The sequence below is a fragment of the Saimiri boliviensis genome, chromosome 17, assembly GCF_048565385.1.
Source record: "Saimiri boliviensis isolate mSaiBol1 chromosome 17, mSaiBol1.pri, whole genome shotgun sequence".
Lineage (NCBI taxonomy): Eukaryota > Metazoa > Chordata > Mammalia > Primates > Cebidae > Saimiri > Saimiri boliviensis.
The window spans coordinates 7,495,723-7,517,308 of NC_133465.1; the positions used below are offsets into that span (position 1 = coordinate 7,495,723).

General features: G+C 50.3%; 1 protein-coding gene across 4 annotated transcripts in view; it reads right to left on the bottom strand.

Moving 5' to 3' along the window:
- Positions 1–397: 397 nt before the first annotated feature.
- The window catches only part of ASGR2 (asialoglycoprotein receptor 2), a 30,672-nt gene continuing 9,483 nt past the window's right edge, over positions 398–21,586 (bottom strand). The window contains exons 5-16 of one of the 4 annotated variants that reach the window (XM_074388109.1): positions 15,891–16,163; positions 14,773–14,855; positions 14,199–14,396; positions 13,796–13,981; positions 12,560–12,691; positions 9,844–9,960; positions 9,551–9,646; positions 8,958–9,029; positions 7,289–7,375; positions 7,061–7,212; positions 1,034–1,140; positions 398–811 (exon numbers count right to left, since the gene is read on the bottom strand). In XM_074388109.1, coding sequence (XP_074244210.1) covers positions 646–811; positions 1,034–1,140; positions 7,061–7,212; positions 7,289–7,375; positions 8,958–9,029; positions 9,551–9,646; positions 9,844–9,960; positions 12,560–12,691; positions 13,796–13,862 — 996 coding nt within the window. In that variant the 5' untranslated portion in view covers positions 13,863–13,981; positions 14,199–14,396; positions 14,773–14,855; positions 15,891–16,163 and the 3' untranslated portion in view covers positions 398–645. Of the gene's footprint in view, positions 812–1,033; positions 1,141–7,060; positions 7,213–7,288; positions 7,376–8,957; positions 9,030–9,550; positions 9,647–9,843; positions 9,961–12,559; positions 12,692–13,075; positions 13,134–13,738; positions 13,982–14,198; positions 14,397–14,772; positions 14,856–15,890; positions 16,164–21,586 lie in introns of those variants that run through there. The other 3 variants (XM_003929131.4, XM_003929130.4, XM_010339757.3) reach the window with 3 other exon arrangements.

Consider the following 21,586-nt stretch of genomic DNA (forward strand, 5'->3'; position numbering starts at 1 on the left):
GTCTAGATCTGCTTGGGGTCAAAAAGAGATAGCCATGGTGGTGAGAAAGCGACTTACCAATCCTCCTTCTTCTTCTCATGACCATTTTCCTTGAAGGCTGAGAGTGAAGCTGGGGTGTTCCCTGTGACCCAGTCTGGGGAGAAGCCAACCGCAGAGAAAGATGCTTCCTTTGGGTGCCCTGGGAGCCAAGTGGACCCTCCAGTCACAGCCCAGCCAGCCCCTTTCCCACTGCTGCCAGCCACAAACCCATCCGCTCCAAACCCCTTTCTCGTTTCCCTCAGGATTTGGGACCAAGGAGCAGCTGTCTGGGATTCATGCCTTGCCTCTTTCATGCCCTCCCCTCTCCCTCGTTTGCATGCTACATTTCTCAGTTCCAAATAACCAAGCCACACAGAGATTCGAGTATTTGTTTCTTCTTTTCCTACTCCATTGAAGAGGCTGACAATTCTAACAATGACAATGAATTAGGGAAGGACGTGGGATCTCCGCCCTCCAGGGTCAAGGACTCAAACTGCCTCCTTTCTCTCTTTGCTCAGCTCTTCCCCATACCCCTGTCTCCATTTTTCTTCCTTTCTTCAAAACCCTCAACAGAGAAGCCAGAGCTGGGCAGCTGCGGGCCACGGGTTAGACAGAGGTGCGCTGGGGTCAGGCCACCTCGCCGGTGATATTTCGTTTCTTCTCACACACCCAGCGGTGCACCTGCAGGCAGAAGTCATCGTTCCAGCGGCCGTCTGGCCGGATTTCAGCACAGTCTTCACTTTCGCCCAGCTCATGCCCGTGCCAGTCATCAGGCTGAGTGACAGCCCAGTTCCTAAGGAGGCAAGAGAAAACTCAGGCTCTAACTTCTGCCCCCAGTCCCAGCAACCCTCACCCCAAGCCCCGAAAAGCACAGCCTTGGAGGGTTTGTGAGTCTGGGGAAGAGAGGACTGGAGAATTTGGTCCCTGAGAGATGAGTCAGGGTGGCTTGGCATGAAAGGCCAGGGGGCTGTCCCCAGAGAAATCTAACAAGGCGGGGAGGGAAGAGACCACTTACTTGTAGTTGTGACTGTAGTCTGTGCCATCCACCCATTTCCAGGAGCCATCGCTGTCCGTGAGACCTATCCAGGTGTGAAAGGGGTTCGTGTGCTGTGCGATGAATTTCTGGAAAAACAGACGACAAGGAAGTTTCTAGTCTCCTGTGCCTTTATCCTCCCTCCACGCAGCCATGGAACCGCGGCCCCTCAGCCCTTCCCAGCCTGATCTGCCCCCAGGCCGAAGCATCAGCTCCCAAGAAGACTGCTTCCTAGCTTTTCCTTGTGTCACTATAGTTAGCGTTCAGTGCGCATTTACTGGTCTGGACTTTATGCTGCCTGTGCAAATCGCATTTAATCCTCAGAAGCCCTCATAGATGGACGCTGCAGCAACCACACTTTGCAGGGAGTTGAAGAGCCCAGAGAGCCAATCCTGTACCTGAGTTAGTGGACACTGTCCTGTTCACAGCCCTGGCCCGGCATCCCCCTTCATTCCCAGCTTATGGCTCTACCCAAGCTCTGGTCCTCTCGCTGTCTCCTGCCCACAGCCTCAAATTCCTGGGATTCTGATCCTGGTCTCTGCTCCTACTGCCTCCCCAGACCCCAGACCCACTAAAGATCCCAGTTTCACTCGCCTCTCAGGTACACTGTCCCCTGGTCACTCTCGCTTTAGATGTAGCTGTCACTTTCTGAGATTTGTCAGGCCCGGGAGCCTCTAAGCTTGGACCCGCTGCCCAGGGCTCCATTATGATCTAGCTATGTGGAATCTGGCACTCGGTGCAAAATAGCAAAATACCCAGGTGTGAGCGAGCAGCCCAGTCAGCCAGCAGGCAGGGGCTTGAGTGAAAGTGGCCTTTGAGGGTACAGATAACTCCCCGGGACTCACATGCACCCGCACCCCCCAGCACAGTGGCCCCTCCAAGTGGCTTTCTCTTACACATACAGCTGTTCCTGGGGACTTAGGTCCCATGGTTTGGTAGGGTAGCAGGGGGAGGTGTGGTCAACTGGTTTTGTGGAGGAAGAGCAGGGATGGATCCATTGAGCAATGTGCACAATTCCCTTTGACAGCCGGCGAAGGGAACAGTATTTGAAGGAAAATTGCCTAATTCTACTCTCAGTGCCTAGAAAACAACTAAGGTTCCAGTTATTCACCTCATCTGATTATCAGAAACTGTTGCATCCCTGAAATTCTGGAATCCCACAAATAGGATATTGGAAACAGATGCTCGGTGCTACAAAGAAAAATTAGCACTGAGACACAGGACTTTTCAGCAAAGCAATTTTTACTTCCTGCTGGCAAGGGTACTCTTGCCAGCAGGAAGGGTACCTTCACTAGCCACGAGAGTACAACGAACAAAGGGAAAAGCAGATATATTTATCCCTTACGCATTTGGGGTGGTTCTTACTGCTGTGTCTGATTTTCATTGGTTGGAGCCAGACCTTACAATTTAAACTAAAACCTGATTGCCTAATAAAACTTTTTTAAACAGGTAAAAGCAATGGAGAGCAAAAAGGCATAAGGAAGGCCGGGCGCGGTGGCTCAAGCCTGTGATCCCAGCACTTTGGGAGGCCGAGGCGGGTGGATCATAAGGTCAGGAGATCGAGACCATCCTGGTCAACATGGTGAAACCCCCGTCTCTACTAAAAATACAAAAAAGTAGCTGGGCATGGTGGCGCGTGCCTGTGATCCCAGCTACTCAGGAGGCTGAGGCAGGAGAATTGCCTGAGCCCAGGAGGCGGAGGTTGCGGTGAGCCGAGATCGCGCCATTGCACTCCAGCCTGGGTAACAAGAGCGAAACTCCGTCTCAAAACAAAAAAAAAAAAGGCATAAGGAAGGAGCATAGGCTGCGAGCTGGGACGTGCCTGTGAGCACGTCCGGCACAGATCTCTTGTTTAAAGTACAAGGACATAGAATGTACTATGTGCCTGTGAACATGTCTAACAGCTACATAGGATAGGGCTTAACAAAGAGTTATTAGCGAGAAGGATTTATTCCTTAACAAGAAAGGAAACTCTGAGGAGGAAATTTTCTGCCTTCCACATAGGAAGAAGCAGCATGAAGGGGCAGCCCTCACAGGCAGGTAAGGCTGCCCCAAGTCCAGAGGAGCCAGCAGAGTTGGAAAGTGCCTGGAGACCGGATATGCTCTGTGCTGCTGCCCGCGGGCAGCCCTCCCTCCCGTCAGCACAAGAAACTGAACAACTGGCAGAGATGACAAATTAGCAGCATCCAGCCCTCGGTGTTAAAGAGGGAGAGGAGGAGTCAAATCGTGCCAGATGATCAGAGAAGACAGTCGGGATCATTCATCCCCCTCTTTCCCGGGTGAATCATAGGAAAGAATGCATTGTATCCATTCACAAAAGTAACAGAGAAGGAAAACCATCATGGAACTTATGCCCCCAAAGAGGAAGATGAGGCAAAGGAAAAAGAACTGGGATATCAAAGGGAGGGGTGAAAAACAGACTTCAAAAAGAAGCCTTTCTTCAGAATGTAAGGGGATGTTGGACAACAATTTCTTTATATGCTTAAAAAATTTTTTAATGACATAAAACGTGAAAGAAGACATCAATAAAAGAGACTATGATGATAAGTAAAGGAACTGAAAAGAAAAGTGTGAGCTATATGTTAAAAAAAAAAAAAAAAAAAAAAAGGCCAGGTGCAGTGGCTCAAGCCTGTAATCCCGGCACTTTGAGAGGCTGGGGTGGAGGGATCACCTGAGGTTAAGAGTTCAAGACCAGCCTGGCCAACATGGTGAAACCCTGTCTCTACTAAAAATACAAAAATTAGCCAGGTGTGGTGGTGGGTGCCTGTAATCCCAGCTACTCGGGAGGCTGAGGCAGGAGAATCTCTTGAACCCAGGAGGCGGAGGTTTCAGTGAGCCAAGATTGCGCCACTGCACTCCAGCCTGGGTGACAGAGCAAGACTCCATCTCAAAAACAAAACAAAAAATTTCAGATAAAACACTTGAGGAACCTAGGAAAGAAAATATTCAGGCATATGGGAGTAAGAGGTATCCTGGTCTCCTCACCTTTCCTGTGGAAGTCATACAAACTTTTAGTTTTCAAAGCAGTCATTTTCAGCCTATTATTTAAAGTCATACAAGTAATCACTGGAATAACTCAAAATAAACTACATAGATTCCAAAATTCCAAAAAAGGAAAAATCAAAAAGAACACCTCTCACAGAGCAATTGTAAGAAAATTAAAAAGCATATAAAGCAGAAAAAAGGTAAATACAAGGTGAAGCATATCTGAAATATATGAGATACTCAACTATTATAAGGAAAGGTACTTATTAGAGTTTTTAAACATCAAAAACAAGACCTGCCAGGCACAGTTTTTAGATTACAGTGGTTCACACCTGTAATTTCAACCCTTTGGGAGGCCCAGGTGGGCAAATCGCTTGAGGCCAGGAGTTCAAGACCAGCCTGGGCAACATGGTGAAACATCGTCTCTACTAAAAATACAAAAAAACTAGCCAGGCATGGTGGGGTGCGCCTGTAGTCCCTGCTTCTCGAGAGGCTGAGGTGGGAGGATCACTTGAGTCTGGGAGGCAGAGGTTACAGTGAGCTGAGATCATGCCACTGCACTCCAGCGTGGGCGACAGAGCCAGACCTTGTCTCAAAAACAAAACAAAACAAAAAAACCTATACAGGAGAAATACCTTAAGCTTAGCTGCCCCATGGCACTCCTCAGGGAATGGTCCCAGATAAGGCCAAGATTAATTTAAATTGGCATTTTTAAGGGTGAGACCCAGGAGTTGATACATTTTTTTTAACTCTTAAAGAGATTATAATGTACAGTCAAGACTGAGAATCATTCCTTTAAAACAAATATTTGAAAAGATAAGAAATGAAAGGATAGACAGAGATACAGCAAGCAAATTCAAGTGGAAAAAAATCAAGGACCGGTATTTATATCTCAGATAAATTCAAGGCAAAAAAGCATTCAGTGGGACACATGTCTACCTCATAATGACGAAAGCTCTGTCCAACAGGAAGTTGTAGTGGTCATGAACTTGTTGCATGCCAAGTCACAGAACACTGAAATCAGGTTTAACTGCATGAAACTGACATTTGTAGAGGTCAAAACTGATTAAATGTTGGCAAGTTCAACCTGATCAGTAAGCAAAATACGTTCATACTCACTCTATGTTGTAAAGCACTAACAGAGCCTGACGCAAAGCAAACACTACATATATTCTGGCCCCTGTATCACATGCCTTAACTACTGCGGCAGGAAAATACTTCCAAGTTCAGGCGAGGCACAGTGGCTCACGTCTGTAATCTCAGCACTTTTGGAGGCTAAGGCAGGCATATCACCTGAGGTTAGGAGTTTGAGATCAGCCTGGCCAAAATGGTGAAATCCCATCTCTACTAACAATACAAAAATTAGCCAGGTGTGGTAGCATGCACCTTTTTCTCAGCTATTCGGGAGGCTGAGGCAGGAGAATCACTTAAACCCAGTGGCAGAGGTTGCAGTGAGCCTAGATCACACCATCGCACTCCAGCCTGGGCAACAAGAGTGAAACTCTGTCTCAAAAAAAAAAAAAAAAAAAAAAAAAAAAAAAAACTTCCAAGTTCATACAGAACAAGGCCCTCACAGACCCCACAGGATCAAAGCAGCACGTAGCAGTTGAAGACACTGGCTAAAGAGGCTGGGTAGATCTGAACTGTGGCCCCATCTCTTGCTCAATTTGTGACAAGTTACTTAACCTCTCTGTCCCTTAGTGCTGACATCCCCCACTCCCTGGAACTGGGAATCATACGAGTGTCTGTGCACTGGGATTGTGAGGTTTGAAGAAATGAATGTATGAAAGCACATAGTAAGTGCTCAGTAAATGTTACCATTATTACCCTCCTTTTCCTTTTTTTTTTTTTTTTTTTTTTTTGAGACGGAGTTTCGCTCTTGTTACCCAGGCTGGAGTGCAATGGCGCCATCTCGGCTCACCACAACCTCCGCCTCCTGGGTTCAGGCAATTCTCCTGCCTCAGCCTCCTGAGTAGCTGGGATTACAGGCACGCGCCACCACGCCCAGCTAATTTTTTTTTTTTTTATTTTCTTTAGTAGAGACAGGGTTTCACCATGTTGACCAGGATAGTCTCGATCTCCTGACCTCGTGATCCACCCACCTCGGCCTCCCAAAGTGCTGGGATTACAGGCTTGAGCCACCGCGCCCGGCCTACCCTCCTTTTCCAAAGCTGTCCCATCTATTCTAATGCGTTGATTCTTCTCCGTAAACTTTGCTGTCTGGCAGTGGCCATGGGAAGTGGAGACAGAGCACCTTGGAGGGAACCAGTAACCCTCTGCAGGTGAGTCACTGGGCTCCTCCCTGCTCGGTTCCCTTGATCCAAGTGACCAGCACTCGAAGGCCAGCACAGCAAGAAGGGACCGTCGGCGCCTTCCCTGTGTTCTCCGGCCTGTCCTGGCCCCTTTGCTCATCCTGTCCCATACCCCGTCTCCTGACCTGCTTCGTGTCACCTGGTTGCCTGGCTCCTGTCTCTTTGCCAAGCTCCAGGCTACAACCTCCCACCTCTTAGAATCAGTGGCTGCCTTAAATCAGAAAGCTGAACATATTTAAAAAAACAAAAACAAAAAAGAGTCCAGGCGCGGGGGCTCACGCCTGTAATCCCAGCACTTTGGGAGGCCGAGGTGGGCGGATTATGAAGTCAGAAGATTGAAACCATCCTGGCTTACATGAGGAAATCTCGTCTCTACTAAAAATACAAAAAGTTAGCCAGGCGTGGTGGCATGAGCCTGTAATCCCAGCTAGTCAGGAGGCTGAGGCAGGAGAATTGCTTGAACCCAGGAGGTAGAGGTTGCGGTGAGCCAAGATCGTACCATTGCACTCCAGCCTGGGCAACAAGAGTGAAACTCTGTTTCCGAAAAAAAAAAAAAAAAAGAATCAATGGTTGTTTGACTGAACCTCCCAGAGCTCCACTACAATTCTGCTTCTGGACTCTCTTTTTAGGTTAAAAGGATAAAATAAGCGTGATCCGGCCTCCCACAGCCTGCCTTCCAAGGGCGGCCTGCCTTCGGGAAGCGTGGCCTCACCTGCTCCTCCCAGGAGTTGATGACCGCCAGGTGCGCGTTCTCCAGCTGGCAGTACTTCTCCGCCTCGGCCCAGGCCTTCCCGGAGTGAGAGAACCAGTAGCAGCTGGCTTGGTGCTCCACCCAGTTGACGGGGCAGCAGGTCCTTTGGGAGCCTGAGGGGTCACGGGGCAGGGGGGTGAGATCCAGCCAGAGGGGCGCACCCTGGGACTGCAGATGCCCCACCCCTACCGTTGCTATGGAGGAGCTCCATCTGGCAGGTCAGGAAGCGCAGGTCCATGGGGAAGTGCTTCAGATGCAGGAGCAGGGAGTCGTGATCTAAGACAGACGGGGGAAAGTCCCCTCCTGCCCGGCTCCAGCCTGTGGCTGGGGAAGCACATCCACCCCACAGACTCTGCCATGCATAGACCACACCACACCACACCACACACACCACACACCACACACCACGCACCAGACTCTACCATGCATAGACCACACCACACACACACCACACACCACGCACCAGATTCTACCATGCATAGACCACACCACACACCACACACACACCACACACCACACACCACGCACCACAGACTCTACCATGCATAGACCACACCACACACCACACACACCACACACCACACAGACTCTACCATGCCTAGACCACACCACACACACCACACACCACACACCACAGACTCTACCATGCATAGACCACACCACACACCACACATACCACACACCACACAGACTCTACCATGCCTAGACCACACCACACACCACACATACCACACACCACACAGACTCTACCATGCCTAGACCACACACACCACACACACCACACACACCACACACCACACACCAGACTCTACCATGCCTAGAACACATCACACCACACACACCACACACACCACACACCACACACCAGACTCTACCATGCCTAGACCACACCACACACCATACACACCACATACCACATGCCACACAGACTCTACCATGCCTAGAGCACACCACACACCACACAGAATCTACCATGCCTAGACCACACCACACCACACACCACACACACCACACACCACACAGACTCTACCATGCCTAGGCCACACCGCACCACACCACACCACACACCACACAGACACATATACCATGCCCAGACCACACCACATACCACAAAGACACATATGCAATGCCTAGATCACACCACACACACACACCATACCACACAAACACACACCAGATACATATATCACACAGATCACACAGACCCATCACACACACATTTAGGCCACCCAGACCACATACACACACACACACATATACACCACCCCACACCACCCCACATGCACACACAGACACATCATACCAACACATACACCCACCACACACATATGCATACCCCCCACATAGAGACACACCACACACACACATACACCACATACATCAAACCACACACACCGTACACACTACAGATACCACACCACACAGACCCATCACACACACAAATACCACACACACACAGATCCATCACACACACAAACACACCAAGAGATGCACCACACACATCACATGCAAACACACACACACATGGACCCATCACACAACACCACACATGCACACATAACACACACATATACACACTACGCATGCATCCATGGCACACCACCCCACACGTACAGAGACACAGACACGCACACACTACACACACACCGCACACACACACACACACGCACATGCACACACACACCGCACACGCACACACGCACGCACATGCACACACACACCGCACACACGCACGCACATGCACACACACACCGCACACACGCACGCACATGCACACGCACCGCACACACGCACGCACATGCACACACACACCGCACATACGCACGCACATGCACACACACACCGTGGGCTCTCTGACCTGCTTTCAGGTCCTGCTTCTGTTTCTCCAGCTTGGCTCCCAGAGATGTTATCTTGTCACCCACGCTGCCTCCTGAAAGTGGAAAGCCAACTGTTTCCCTGCTCAGCCTCCGTCCGTCCTCATGCTCCTGGGGCACCAGGGGGCCAGCACCTCATCCTGGGCGTTGCGGGCATCCACCTCCTGGCCTCCACCACCCCGCCCAAGCTCCCTGCACTGCCACAGCGGCTCAGGCCACTCTCCTGCCTAAATTCCTTCAATGGGTTCCCATTTTCTCAAAATAAAGCCTCGCTCTGTCACCTCTCTGGACACCGCTTATCTGCCTGTCCCTCCGATGGGCTCCTGCCACACTCCATCTGCTCACAGACCCAAGACGTGGTGCCTTCCTGGCCTCCAGATGTTGCAGATCCAACCTCTCCACCTGGCACCAACCTCCTCCGTCCCCACCGGCCTCCCTCTTCTACATCCTCCAGGGCACCTGGACGCCCTGCCCAGCCTGCACCCAACAGCGCCCAACGCAGCCCTGACGCAGACTCCGCACTGAACCCAGCAAACCCTGTGCGGATAAACGAGAGCGCGGCCATCCAGCCCCTCACCGTGGCTGCCTAGAGCATAGATCTCCATCAGGGTGCTTGAGGAAAAGTTGCTGAAAGCTTCCTCCAGGGTCCGCAGCTCTGCTTGCAGCCGTGCACCTTGTCAGGTGGCAGCGGGGGCAGGACGAGGGAGAGGGGCTGTGTCCCCATCACTGTCCATGTGACCAGCCCCTCACGGCCCCCACATTCGCCCCACCCCCATCCCTTCCCCTCCCATCACCCCCATCACTGCCCACCACTGCCCGTGTCTCTTCCCCCACTCCTTGCCCATCCCTGCTGGTCCCTGTGACCCTCACTTTGGGACCCAACCACGCAGATCACCACCAGCAGCAGGATGTTGGAGCCCAGGGCAAGCAGACTGAAGCGGACTGTGGAGCAGAGACGCTGTGGCAGGAGCTGGGCAGGAGGTGGCCCTGTGAGAGAGGGGCATCAGGAGCTGGCAGCCAGGGCGCCGGGAGTCAGAGGGTAAAGGCAGGGCCCCGAAGCCTGAGGAGGCATAACCTGGGTGGGGAGATTGGTTGGGGCCATGGGGGAGTCATCACAGGCCTTGACCCCAGCATTTGAGTATTGCACGCGCGCACACACACACACACACACACTTACACCCTCGCACCCATATTGCCATGTTCAGACATACACACGCAGCTACCCGGGTGCACACACCCATGCTCATGACACAGGACATTCATGACACAGGACATTCACATCAGCTGTGTGCAAAGCCCCGATCCTGGAGCTGGGGCACTGGAAGACGCAGAGGGGGCTGGGACAGACCCATCCCTGCGTAGGCACATAGCCAGAGAAGGGGATCTGTGAATGCTCTTCCTCCCAGCCAGCCGGTGGCAGAGGCCTCCAGATCACCTTGGGCCTTAGTCTCAGCTCTTCTAAGGCCCCTGTCCCCTCAGATTGGAGACTCCAGAAGCTGGGTCCTGTGTTCTTACTAAAATCCATACTGGAACAATCCCTCCCCTCCCCAAATTCCATTGAGATCCTTAAGTCTGGTCATTCTGCCATAGCCCACTCTCCAAGGACAGCCCTCCAGGCCCACCTGCTGTCTTCATCCCACCACTCAAGGCCTCCTCCCCAGGGGCCTCGGCCCTCATCCCCCAGAGACCTCAGTCCACTCTGAATTTGCTCCCCTCAGCCACAGGCCACCTCTCAGGTACCGCGCCCGCGCCTTGATCCATCCACACCCTGAAAGCACTCACCCACACATTCACATACCCTCACAAGCTCACACACATTCACAAACCCACACACACTCGCTCTCACAAACTCACACACACTCACATGCCCTCACACACATACACATACCCTCACAAACTCACACACACACATATCCTCACAAACACACACACACCCTCACAAACTCACACACACATGCCCTCACACACACACACATACCCTCACAAACTCACACACACACATATCCTCACAAACTCGCATACACGCATACCCTCACAAACTCACACACACACATACCCTCACAAACACACACACACCCTCACAAACTCACACACACTCACATGCCCTCACACACACACACACATACCCTCACAAACTCACACACACACATACCCTCACAAACTAACACACACACATACCCTCACAAACACACACACACATACCCTCACAAACTCACACACATACCCTCACACACACCCTCACAAACTCACACACACTCACATGCCCTCACAAACACACATACCCTCACAAACTCACACACACACATATCCTCACAAACTCGCATACACACATACCCTCACAAACTCACACACACATATCCTCACAAACTCACATACACACATATCCTCACAAACTCACACACGCACATACCCTCACAAACTCACACACACACGCTCACAAACTCACACACACGTAACCTCACACACACACCCTCACAAACTCACACACTCACATGCCCTCACACACACACACCCTCACAAACTCACACTCACATGCCCTCACAAACACACACACATACCTTCACAAACACACACACCCCTCACAAACACACACACACCCTCACAAACTCACACACATGCCCTCACACACACACACCCTCACAAACACACACACACCCTCACAAACTCACACACACATACCCTCACAAACTCACAGACACCCTCACAAACACACACACACCCTCACAAACTCACATGCCCTCACACACACACACACCCTCACAAACTCACACTCACATGCCCTCACACACACCCTCACACTCACACACACACATATCCTCACAAACTCACATACACACATACCCTCACAAACACACACACACATACCCTCACAAACTCACACATACACATACATACATACACATACCCTCAGACTCACATACACATTCACATACCCTCAGACACACATTCTTGCTTCACTCAAAAACACACATTTGCACACACATGAACACAGGTTCTGTTGTACACACTCACATGTGCACACATATGCTAATACACACATGCGTACACCCTCCCACACACATGCACACACCTCCTGACACACTCACACACGTACACTCGGCACACGTGCTCCTGCACACAGCGCTGGGCTCCCCCCCTGCTGCCTCCAGTTCAACGCCAGTGCCCTAGCCCTGAGCTCCTGTCTGCAGCAGCCGCCTGCAAACAGAATACCTGCTCTTCTTGGCCTCGGACACTGACTGTGTCCTGTCCCCTGTCTTCTCATTTCTATCACCCCGCCCAGCACCACCACATACTGGGGAGACTGAGTCAGGGGCCCAGAATCTTCCTCCCCAGGTCACTGTCCTGAGTCAGACACTGCCCCTGTAAGCGACTCCCACAACCCTTCGCCTTTTTCAGCTCACATGATGACATTCCCCCAGCCCCCGCCACCCAGGCTGCTGGAGAGAAACGCAGGGACTTGGCCACAGCCCTTCAGACGGGCCCTCACTGGCGTCCCTCAGTCCATCAGAGTGAGCTGGCTCTCCCATTAATTTCAGGAATCGTGGCCTCTCTCCAAGCCTCCTGCTCGAACTCGACATTCTCTCACCCTCAGAAGATTCAGCAGCATCCAACATCCTTTCTGAGTGTTCACTATGTACTGGGCACCGTGTGGACGCTGGAGTTGCGGAGGAGAGTGAGGCTGACGGGGCCCCCGCTGGTGGGAAGGCCTGCCAGCCCACTGCAGGGAGAGGAGATGCTGCTGGTGTTCCCGAGCGGTCCCGGGACCACCTATCCCTCCTGTCCCCTGCCCTGCCCTGCCTGGCCCAGCACCAGCCCTCCTTCAGTTGGTTGGCCAGCCTTAGGAATGAGGAGTCCCTCCTCCCAGCCCAGCTAACCAATCTCCTTCATAAGCTCCAAGCCCCTGCCCCTCCTGCCTCCATGGAACCTGGCTCTGCCGCCCGTACCCACACATCTGACACTCCTCCATCCCTGGCTCTTGCCTTCTGCCTAGAACTGCTCAGATCTCTTTCTCACCTTCAAATCTTTTCCCACCAGCCTGGGCAACACAGCAAGACCCCATCTCTACAAAAAATTTTAATTAGCTGGGCACAGTGGTGCACACCTGTAGTCCTAGCTACTTGGGAGGCTGAGGTCGGAGGATGGCTTGAACCCAGGAGTTTGAGGCTGCGGTGAGCTGTGATCCTGCCACAATACTCCCATCTAAAAAAACATTTCCAAGACACCTGGGTCTTTCAGTGGAGAATTACTAGAGAAGGATCCAGAGAAGGGCTCTTGGGAGACGGGGGGAGCAGGAAACTTCTAGGATCTCTGTGCGCCTATTTCCCCCACCCACCCCAACTCACCCCACCTCTACACACACACACACACACACACACAAAATCACACACAACATACACAACATGCACACGATATACACCCACATAACACACACTCACAGAACATACACAACATACAACACACACACAAGATACACACACACAGAGTCCTAGCTGAATCTGCACATATGTGCACAGTCACACACGGGGCACATGTGTTCTTGGGTTGGGGGAAGAGCAGAAGGTTATCTTCCAGATCTCCCCCCGCCTCTGGGCACACACCTTTCCTGGGGTCCTGGTGTAGAAAGGAAGGTGAGGTCAGGGGGCAAGCAGGGGTGTTGGGCCCTCCTCAGTCCCCGTTCAGAGCGGATGCGGCAGAGACCTCAAAGGGCCGGAGCCACCACGAGCCGTGCCAGAGTGGAGCAACGCCACGGAAACTGTACACTTGCCTTTCCAAAATGGATGTACTCTCCTGGGATTCGGCCCGCGAGTGCCTGGCCCCTCACCTCGCTGGAACGGCTGGTCATTTTCCTCCGAGCTCAGCTGCTGGATGTCTTGAAAGTCCTTGGCCATGACGGGCCCGGGCTGGAGCTGGACTGGGCTGGGGTTGCTCTGGGGGCTGGGGCAGAGGTGCAGATTCACGTGGAGGCTGACGCTGGGATGGAGGGCTGGGTGGGTGGCCTGGGTTGGATCTGAGGTTGGCAGGGGGTTTGGGCTGAGGTTTGAAATCCCACTGGTTCCTGTCCCTTCTCAGGAGACCACTTGGGCCTTGACCTGCCCAGGAGACCCCTCCACACACTCATGGACCAGACCACCCAGCAGTTTCCCACAGGGTCCTCACCGTCCCTGAACCGAGGTTTCCTTGTTCCCAAACACCCCCATCCCAGCTGCCTCCCCAGCCTCAGTTACCTGCTAAAGGTGTGGAGAACGGACACCTGGTTCCCACAGGCAGCCCTGGCCTTGGGCAAGGAGGGGTTAAAGCCAGGAGAACTGGGGCAGGTGGCACTCAAGGAGGAGAGGGAGAATGGAGGAGGGGCTGGTCAGGGCAAGGCCTGCGCCCGAACGTCTGGGTGTCCCAGCTCTAACCTGGGACCTCCCGGCCTGGGACTTTGGACGGTAAACACAGGAGGAAACAGAGCTGTAACTCACCTGGAGAGTGGGGGCAGGGGCCAGGGCCACCTCTGTTCTTATCCCCAGAGAAGGGGGTCCCCTGGGCTGCCCTCCTCACCTCCACACACCAGTCACCTCACTCACTGCACCGTTTGGAAGGGGTGACAGGTCAGGAGGAACTGGGGTACAGTTTTCTATTTCCCTTCTCTCCCTCCCCCTTTCACTTCCTGCCTCTGAATTTCCCGGAATTGTGGGTGTCTCCAGATATCCCTGACCAGGATCACAGGGACCAGTTCTCTGCTCTTGCCCAACCCCGCCTCTGAGCCACAGACCCCAGCTTCCCGTGGGCTCGGCCACCAGACACCCAACTCACTTCACTCTCCTGGGGAGTAAAGTCCCTCAAATCCAGAGGCTGCGGCAGGAGGAGGAAAGGGCTTTGCAGGCAAACAGTTCTCCCTGCAGCAGGAGGAATCCAACTTCAGAAAGCCCCGTCGGCCCAGACCCTGCCCCGGCCCAGGCAACACAAACACTGTCCTCAGGCCCGGCCACTGCCCTAAATTCCGCACGGCGTTTTCTCATGTACCACACGCCCCGATGAGACAGGGACTTTTATTATTCCCATTTCATGGAGGAGGAAGTGGAGCCTCGGAGAGTTGAGGCAACTTGCTCTGGGTGGAGGCCCAGGTGGGTAGAGAAATTGGCAAAGCAAAATGGAGTCAAGAGGGGAAAATAGGCCGGGCACAGTAGCTCACTCCTGTAATCCCAGCACTTTATAGGGCCGAGGCAGGCAGATCACCTGGAGTCAGGAGGTCGAGACCAGCCTGGCCAATATGGTGAAAACCCGTCTCTACCAAAAATACAAAAATTAGCGGGGCGTGGTGGCAGGCGCCTATAGTCCCAGCTAGTGGGAGGCGGACACAGGAGAATCACTTGAATCCGGGAGGTGGAGGTTGCAGTGAGCCAAGATCATGCAATTGCACTCCAGCCTAGGAGACAAGAGCAAAAACTCCATCTCAAAAAAAAAAGAGAGGGAGAAATAGGGGTGTGTATCGATCATAGTTTATTTCCCCTAATAATGAATCTGGGTTGTTGCAAACACTACCGCAATTAACGCTATGACTAACGTCCTCACGTGTTCCCATGTGCAGCTAGGTGAGAATTTCTCTGGAAACCGTATCCAGGTCAGGTGTGGTGGCTCATGCCTGTAATCCCAACACCTTGGGAAGCTGCAGTTGGGAGGATCACCTGAGGCCAGGAGTGCAAGGCCACAGGGAACTATGATCACACAACAGCATTCCAGCCTGGGCAACAGCAGGACCCAAAAAGGAAGAGAAAAGGGAGAGAAAGAGAGAAAGAAAGGAACAGAAGGGAGAGAAGAAAAAAGAAAGAGAGAAAGGAAAGAGGGAGAGAAAGAGAAAGAAAAGAAGAGAAGGGAGGGAGGGAGGGAGGGAACGGAGAGTGACATTGCTCGGTCACAGAGTATGATCATACCTAATTCCACCGCGGGCTGCCAGACCGCGCTCCCGCCAGCATCCCAGTTGTTGCCAAGCTGATGCCGTATCCTTGTTCTTTTATTTTGCATTTCTGGCTAACAGTGGGTTTGAACATTTCTTCATCGATGTATTCATCATTTGGGTTTCCTCTTGCATAAATGACCTTTTCATATCCTTTCCCCGTTTTTCTGTGGGCTTCCCTGAATTCACTTTGTTGATAAGCCAATAAGCCAGAATTTCCTGTATGTTCGACTTGTTCAGAAAACGAGACCTTTTGAAAATTAAAAGTATATATATTGTTAACTCCAAAAAATGAATAGATGCTATGAAACATAAAATTTAGAAAATCTTCCAGGAAAAAAAAAAAAAAGACATAGGTTTTTTTTTTTTTTTTAATGATAAAACAGTTAAATTGGAAGAAATTATTTTTTATCTGGTCTCAGGCTATGGAATATATTTCCCACTAGGGAAACTCTACACAATCTCGACTCCCCCCAACCTTCTTTTTTTTTTTTTGGAGACCAAGTTTCCCTCTTGCTGCCCAGGCTGGAGTGCAATGGTGCAATCTCGGCTCACTGCAACCTCCGCCTCCTGAGTTCAAGTGATTCCCCTGCCTCAGTCTCCCGAGTTACAGGCACACTCCACACACCCAGCTAATTTTTGTACTTTTAGTAGAGATGGGGGTTTCCCCATGTTGGCCAGGCTGGTCTCAAACTCCCGACCTCAGGTGATTTGCCCGCCTCCGCCTCCCAAAGTCCTGGGATTACAGGCATCAGCCACCACACGCAGCACAGACTCCCCTTCTTAACCCACTCCTCCTCAGGGGCGGAGACTGACTGATTGGCATGCTTGGCTCCACCCCTTGGGGGCTCCCTTTACTATCTTTTGCCCACAAGGAGCACACCTTGTATTCTACTCTCTGCCTGCAACATAGAGCTGCTCCTGCTTTGCCAAACTCTGCCTGTGACTGGGTGGAAGCATCTGCTTAACTCGAGGTATTCTGATCTAATATTTTAAGTCAAATCCTCCTCGTTGCTTATCAGCAATTATGCCAACATCTTGATAGCCACTAATCTCTCTACTGTGTCTTGATTCTCAATGGATTTCAAACGTAAGAGGAAAAACAAGGGTTCTTTTTCTACTAGCCCCATAAAACCTCCGAAATAACACAAACAATAAGTTCAAAGAATGAATATTGAACTAATAGGAGTTCTAGAAGATAAATAAGAGGAAGAAAAGGGAGAAAAATTATCAAAGAAATAATACAAGGATGTTACTTAGAATTAAAACGGATAGGTCTCAGCCAGGCACAGTGGCTCACACCTGTAATGCCAGCACTTTGGGAAGCCAAGGCAGGGGGCATCACGAGGTCAGGAGATCAAGACCAGCCTGACCAACATGGTGAAACCCTTTGTCTACAAAAAATACAAACTTTAGCTGGGCATGGTGGCAGGTGCCTATAATCCCAGCTACTCATGAGGCTGAGGCAGGAGAATTGCTTGAACCTGGGAGTTGGAGGTTGCAGTGGGCCAAGATCACGCCACTGCGTTCCAGCCTGGCAACAGAGTAGGACTCCACTTCAAAAAAAAAAAAAAAAAAAAAAAAAAAAAGAATAGGTCTCCAGATTTAGGTATTCTAGTAATAGCCCAGCTGAGCTCATTCATTCAAAAATGACCCAAAGTATGCCACCATGAAATTTCAGAATGCCACAGATAAAGAGAAAATTCTAAAAACCGCCAGGGGTGGGGGTAAATCACCTACAAAGAAACAAGAATCAGAATGGATTTCACTTTTCAGCTGTTACACTGAACACAAAGAGACAACAGGATGATGTCTTCAAACTTCCAAGGAAAATTTTTTTCAACCTAGAATTGTAGAGTCAAACCATCAGTGGCATGAGAGGGTAGGCTAGAGAACTGTCAGATACTCCAGTTCTCAGAGGATTTATTTCCTACTGCTATGTCAGGAATTACCATAGAAAGTGAGGAGATAATCCAAAACAATACATGTAGAGGAACATCTCAACATAGCCCTTTTCATTATTAGAAAAGAAAATTTTATTCAGCTCTTTCTATACTTTTTGCTTACAGGCTGACTTTTTTTCTTAAAATGCTAACTGGTGAAATGCCAGAGCCTGGCCAAGATGGCGAAACTCCATCTCTACTACAAATACAAAAAAAAAATCAGCCATTCGTGGTGGCAGGCACCTGTAATTCCAGCTACTCAGGAGGCTGAGGAGAATTGCTTGAACCTGGGAGGTGGAGGTTGCAGGGAGCTGAGATCGTGCCACTGCACTCCAGCCTGGGCAACAGAGCAAGACTCCATCTCAAAAAAAGAGAAAAAAACAGCCAAGATGGAGTCACTTTTGCCTCCACACCAACTGTCCATGGAAACAAGCGGGTTTTGTTTTCCAGAAGAAGTGGATGTTCTTTATAAAAGCAGATGAGATTTTAAAACAAAAACAAAAAGCAGGCTGGAAGGAAGAGAAGGAGGCATTTGGAGAAGAGTTTCTACAGGTGACAGGCCCTCGTCCTCCCCTCTCCCACCTCAGGGGGCAGGAGACGCCCACAAGACTCCCATGAAGTGAAGGCTTTCAGGAGGACCCTCTCAGAAGTTTAGCTATGATTTCAGAAGTAGGTAAAGGGGGCCGGGCACGGTGGCTCACGCCTGTAATCCCAGCACTTTGGGAGGCTGAGGCAGGTGGGTCACTTGAAGTCAGGAGTTCGAGACTAGCCTGGCCAACATGGTAAAACTCCTTCTCTACTAAAAAGACAAAAATAAGATGAGCATGGTAGCACAAGCCTGCAATCCCAGCTACTCGGGAGGCTGAGGCAGGAGAATTGCCTGAACCAGGGAGGCAGAGGTTGTAGCGAGCCAAGATTACGCCACTGCACTACAGCATGGGCGACAGCCAGACTCTGTCTAAAAAAAAAAAAAGAAGAAGAAAAAGAAATAAGCAGGCCGAGCACGGTGGCTCACGCCTGTAATCCCAGCACTTTGGGAGGCCAAGGCGGTTGGATCACGAGGTCAAGGGATAGAGACCATCCTGGTCAACATGGTGAAACCCTGTCTCTACTAAAAATACAAAAAAATTAGCTGGGCATGGTGGCGCGTGCCTGTAATCCCAGCTACTCAGGAGGCTGAGGCAGGAGAATTGCCTGAACCCAGGAGGCGTAGGTTGCGGTGAGCCGAGCTCGCGCCATTGCACTCCAGCCTGGGTAACAAGAGCGAAACTCCGTCTCAAAAAAAAAAAAAGAAAAAGAAATAGGTAAAGGGAATGTTGTGTCATAACTGGAGTTTTCTGAGGGCCAGAGACCTAAGAATGACCTTGCTCAAAGAAAGCCTGAAAGAGCCACCCCTAGCTAAGGTGAAGGGTGTTCCTGCTCAGCAACCCACAGCTCATGGAAGACTGGAAGAGATTTTTCAAGAGTTCCCGTAACCTCACAGTGTAAAGCAAAGCATGAGTGCTACTGATTCTCCCGCTGACTCCTTCTGCTCTCTGAGGATGAACCTTTACGGGTGAGAGTGAGAGTGCTACTGATTCTTCTGCTGATTCTTCTACTGATTCCCTTTCCAAGAGAAAGTCCTGGGCTGCCCTAGAAGGCAAAACGTCAAGCGAAAGAAACCCACCCAGAAGGTGGACACGGTGAAGACCACCGTAGGGACTGAAAAGAATGCATTCCCCCCATAAGGCCATCCACATAAGCCAATCATAAATTCCTGCTAGAGCTGGATCCTGCTCACACTGAATAAATGGTAAAGAATTCTGTGGCCGGGCGCTGTGGCTCACACCTGTAATCCCAGCACTTTGGGAGGCCGAGGCGGGCAGATCACCTGAGATCGGGAGTTCAAGACCAGCCTACCAACTTGGAGAAACCCCATCTCTACTAAAAATACAAAATTAGCTGGGTGCGTTGATGCTTGCCTGTAATCCCAGCCACTTGGGAGGCTGAGGCAAGAGATCGCTTGAACCCAGGAGGTGGAGATTGCCATGTCCCAAGATCGCGCCATTGCGCTCCAACCTGGACAACAAGAGCGAAACTCCATCTGAAAAAAAAAAAAAGACTTCTGTGTTCACCGCAGCACGAAAGTGAAGGAACGTAGTTGCAGTGATAGCGGTGGTTCAGTATTCCATCTATTCAAGTCAACCAAAAAAGAATATGGAATGTGGAAAAATATAGAACCCAAGAAATATGGGCTGTGAGTTCAATCCCATCTGGAGAGCATGGATTTAGCAACTAGAAAGGATAGAGAACTTCTCCCTGTGGCTCCAGGAAAATTATTCTAGTGATGAATAGCCCAGACCCCACATCCAGTGTCAGAACTCTGTCCAGCAGGTAGCCCCAGGCAGCGCCTGGCAACCCCAGCGGACACTGATGTGAATGCTTTTCCTTCAGTAAAGTGTATTCCAAACCTAGGAAGGTGTGAAACTAAATATACAGGCGGTGAAGTAAATCCAACATGTAGTATTAATACATCTGTGCTAAATTTAAGAGCAATCTATATTTGGTATTATAATGTGTAAGAAAATTCAGCATACTAAGAGATTTGGAATTAGCTGGAGATAACAAATCAAAATATAAAATGAAGTACTTGATTTTAAACTCGTGGTTTCTTTTTCAGTTGAAAGGTATGAAATAATTTGATGAGGTTTGTGAACAATATTGGAATGTTGGCGAGACCTTGAGATTCTTTATGAATATTAATTTGCCTTATTTACTTAGTTTTTGATTATTAAAATCAAATCCCTAAAATACACCAAATGTGTAAACTCAATTTAAAATGTTTTTAGGCATTTAACTGCATGGTGAGTGAAACTGATTATTTAAGAGAGTTTTGTATCTTTGATTTTCATTATTATGCATTAATCAGTGAGAAAGTAAAGTTGGTGGCTCCTATTTAGCACAATTTCTTTTTTTTTTTTTTTTTAGCACAATTTCTTAAAAGAATAATTACTGCAGGCCCAGTGGCTCACACCTATAATCCCAGCACTCTGGGAGGCTGAGGCGGGTGGGTCACCTGACGTCAGGAGTTGGAGACCAGCCTGGCCAAAATGGTGAAACCCCATCTCTAATAAAAATACAAAAAATTAGCCAGGTGCAGCGGTGGGCACCTGGAATCTCAGCTACTCCAGAGGCTGAGGCAGAAGAATCATTTGAACCCAGGAGGCAGAGGTTGCAGTCAGCCAAGTTTGTGCCATTGCACTCCAGCCTGGGTGACAAGAGTGAAACTCTGTCTCAAAAAATAATAATTATTATTATGTTTTTTTGTTTGTTTGTTTTGAGCTAGAGTTTTGCTCTTGTCACCCAGGCTGGAGTGCAATGGCGCGATCTCGGCTCACCACAACCTCTGCCTCCCGGGTTCAAGCGATTCTCGTGCCTCAGCCTCCCTGGGATTACAGGCATGTGTCACCACGCCTGGCTAATTTTGTGTTTTTAGTAGAGATGGGGTTTCTCCATGTTGGTCATGCTGGTCTCGAACTCCTGACCTCAGGTGATCCACCCGCCTTGGCCTCCCAAAGTGCTGGGATTACAGGCATGAGCCACCGCGCCTGGCGAATAATTACGTCTATAAGCTGAACTTACAAGAAGCTTAAGGAAAACTAGGTTTAAAATGTACTTTAACAAACTGACTATTATTATTTTAAGGAAACAAAATAGGAACAGTCCATTCAGTACACAAATACCAGCATGA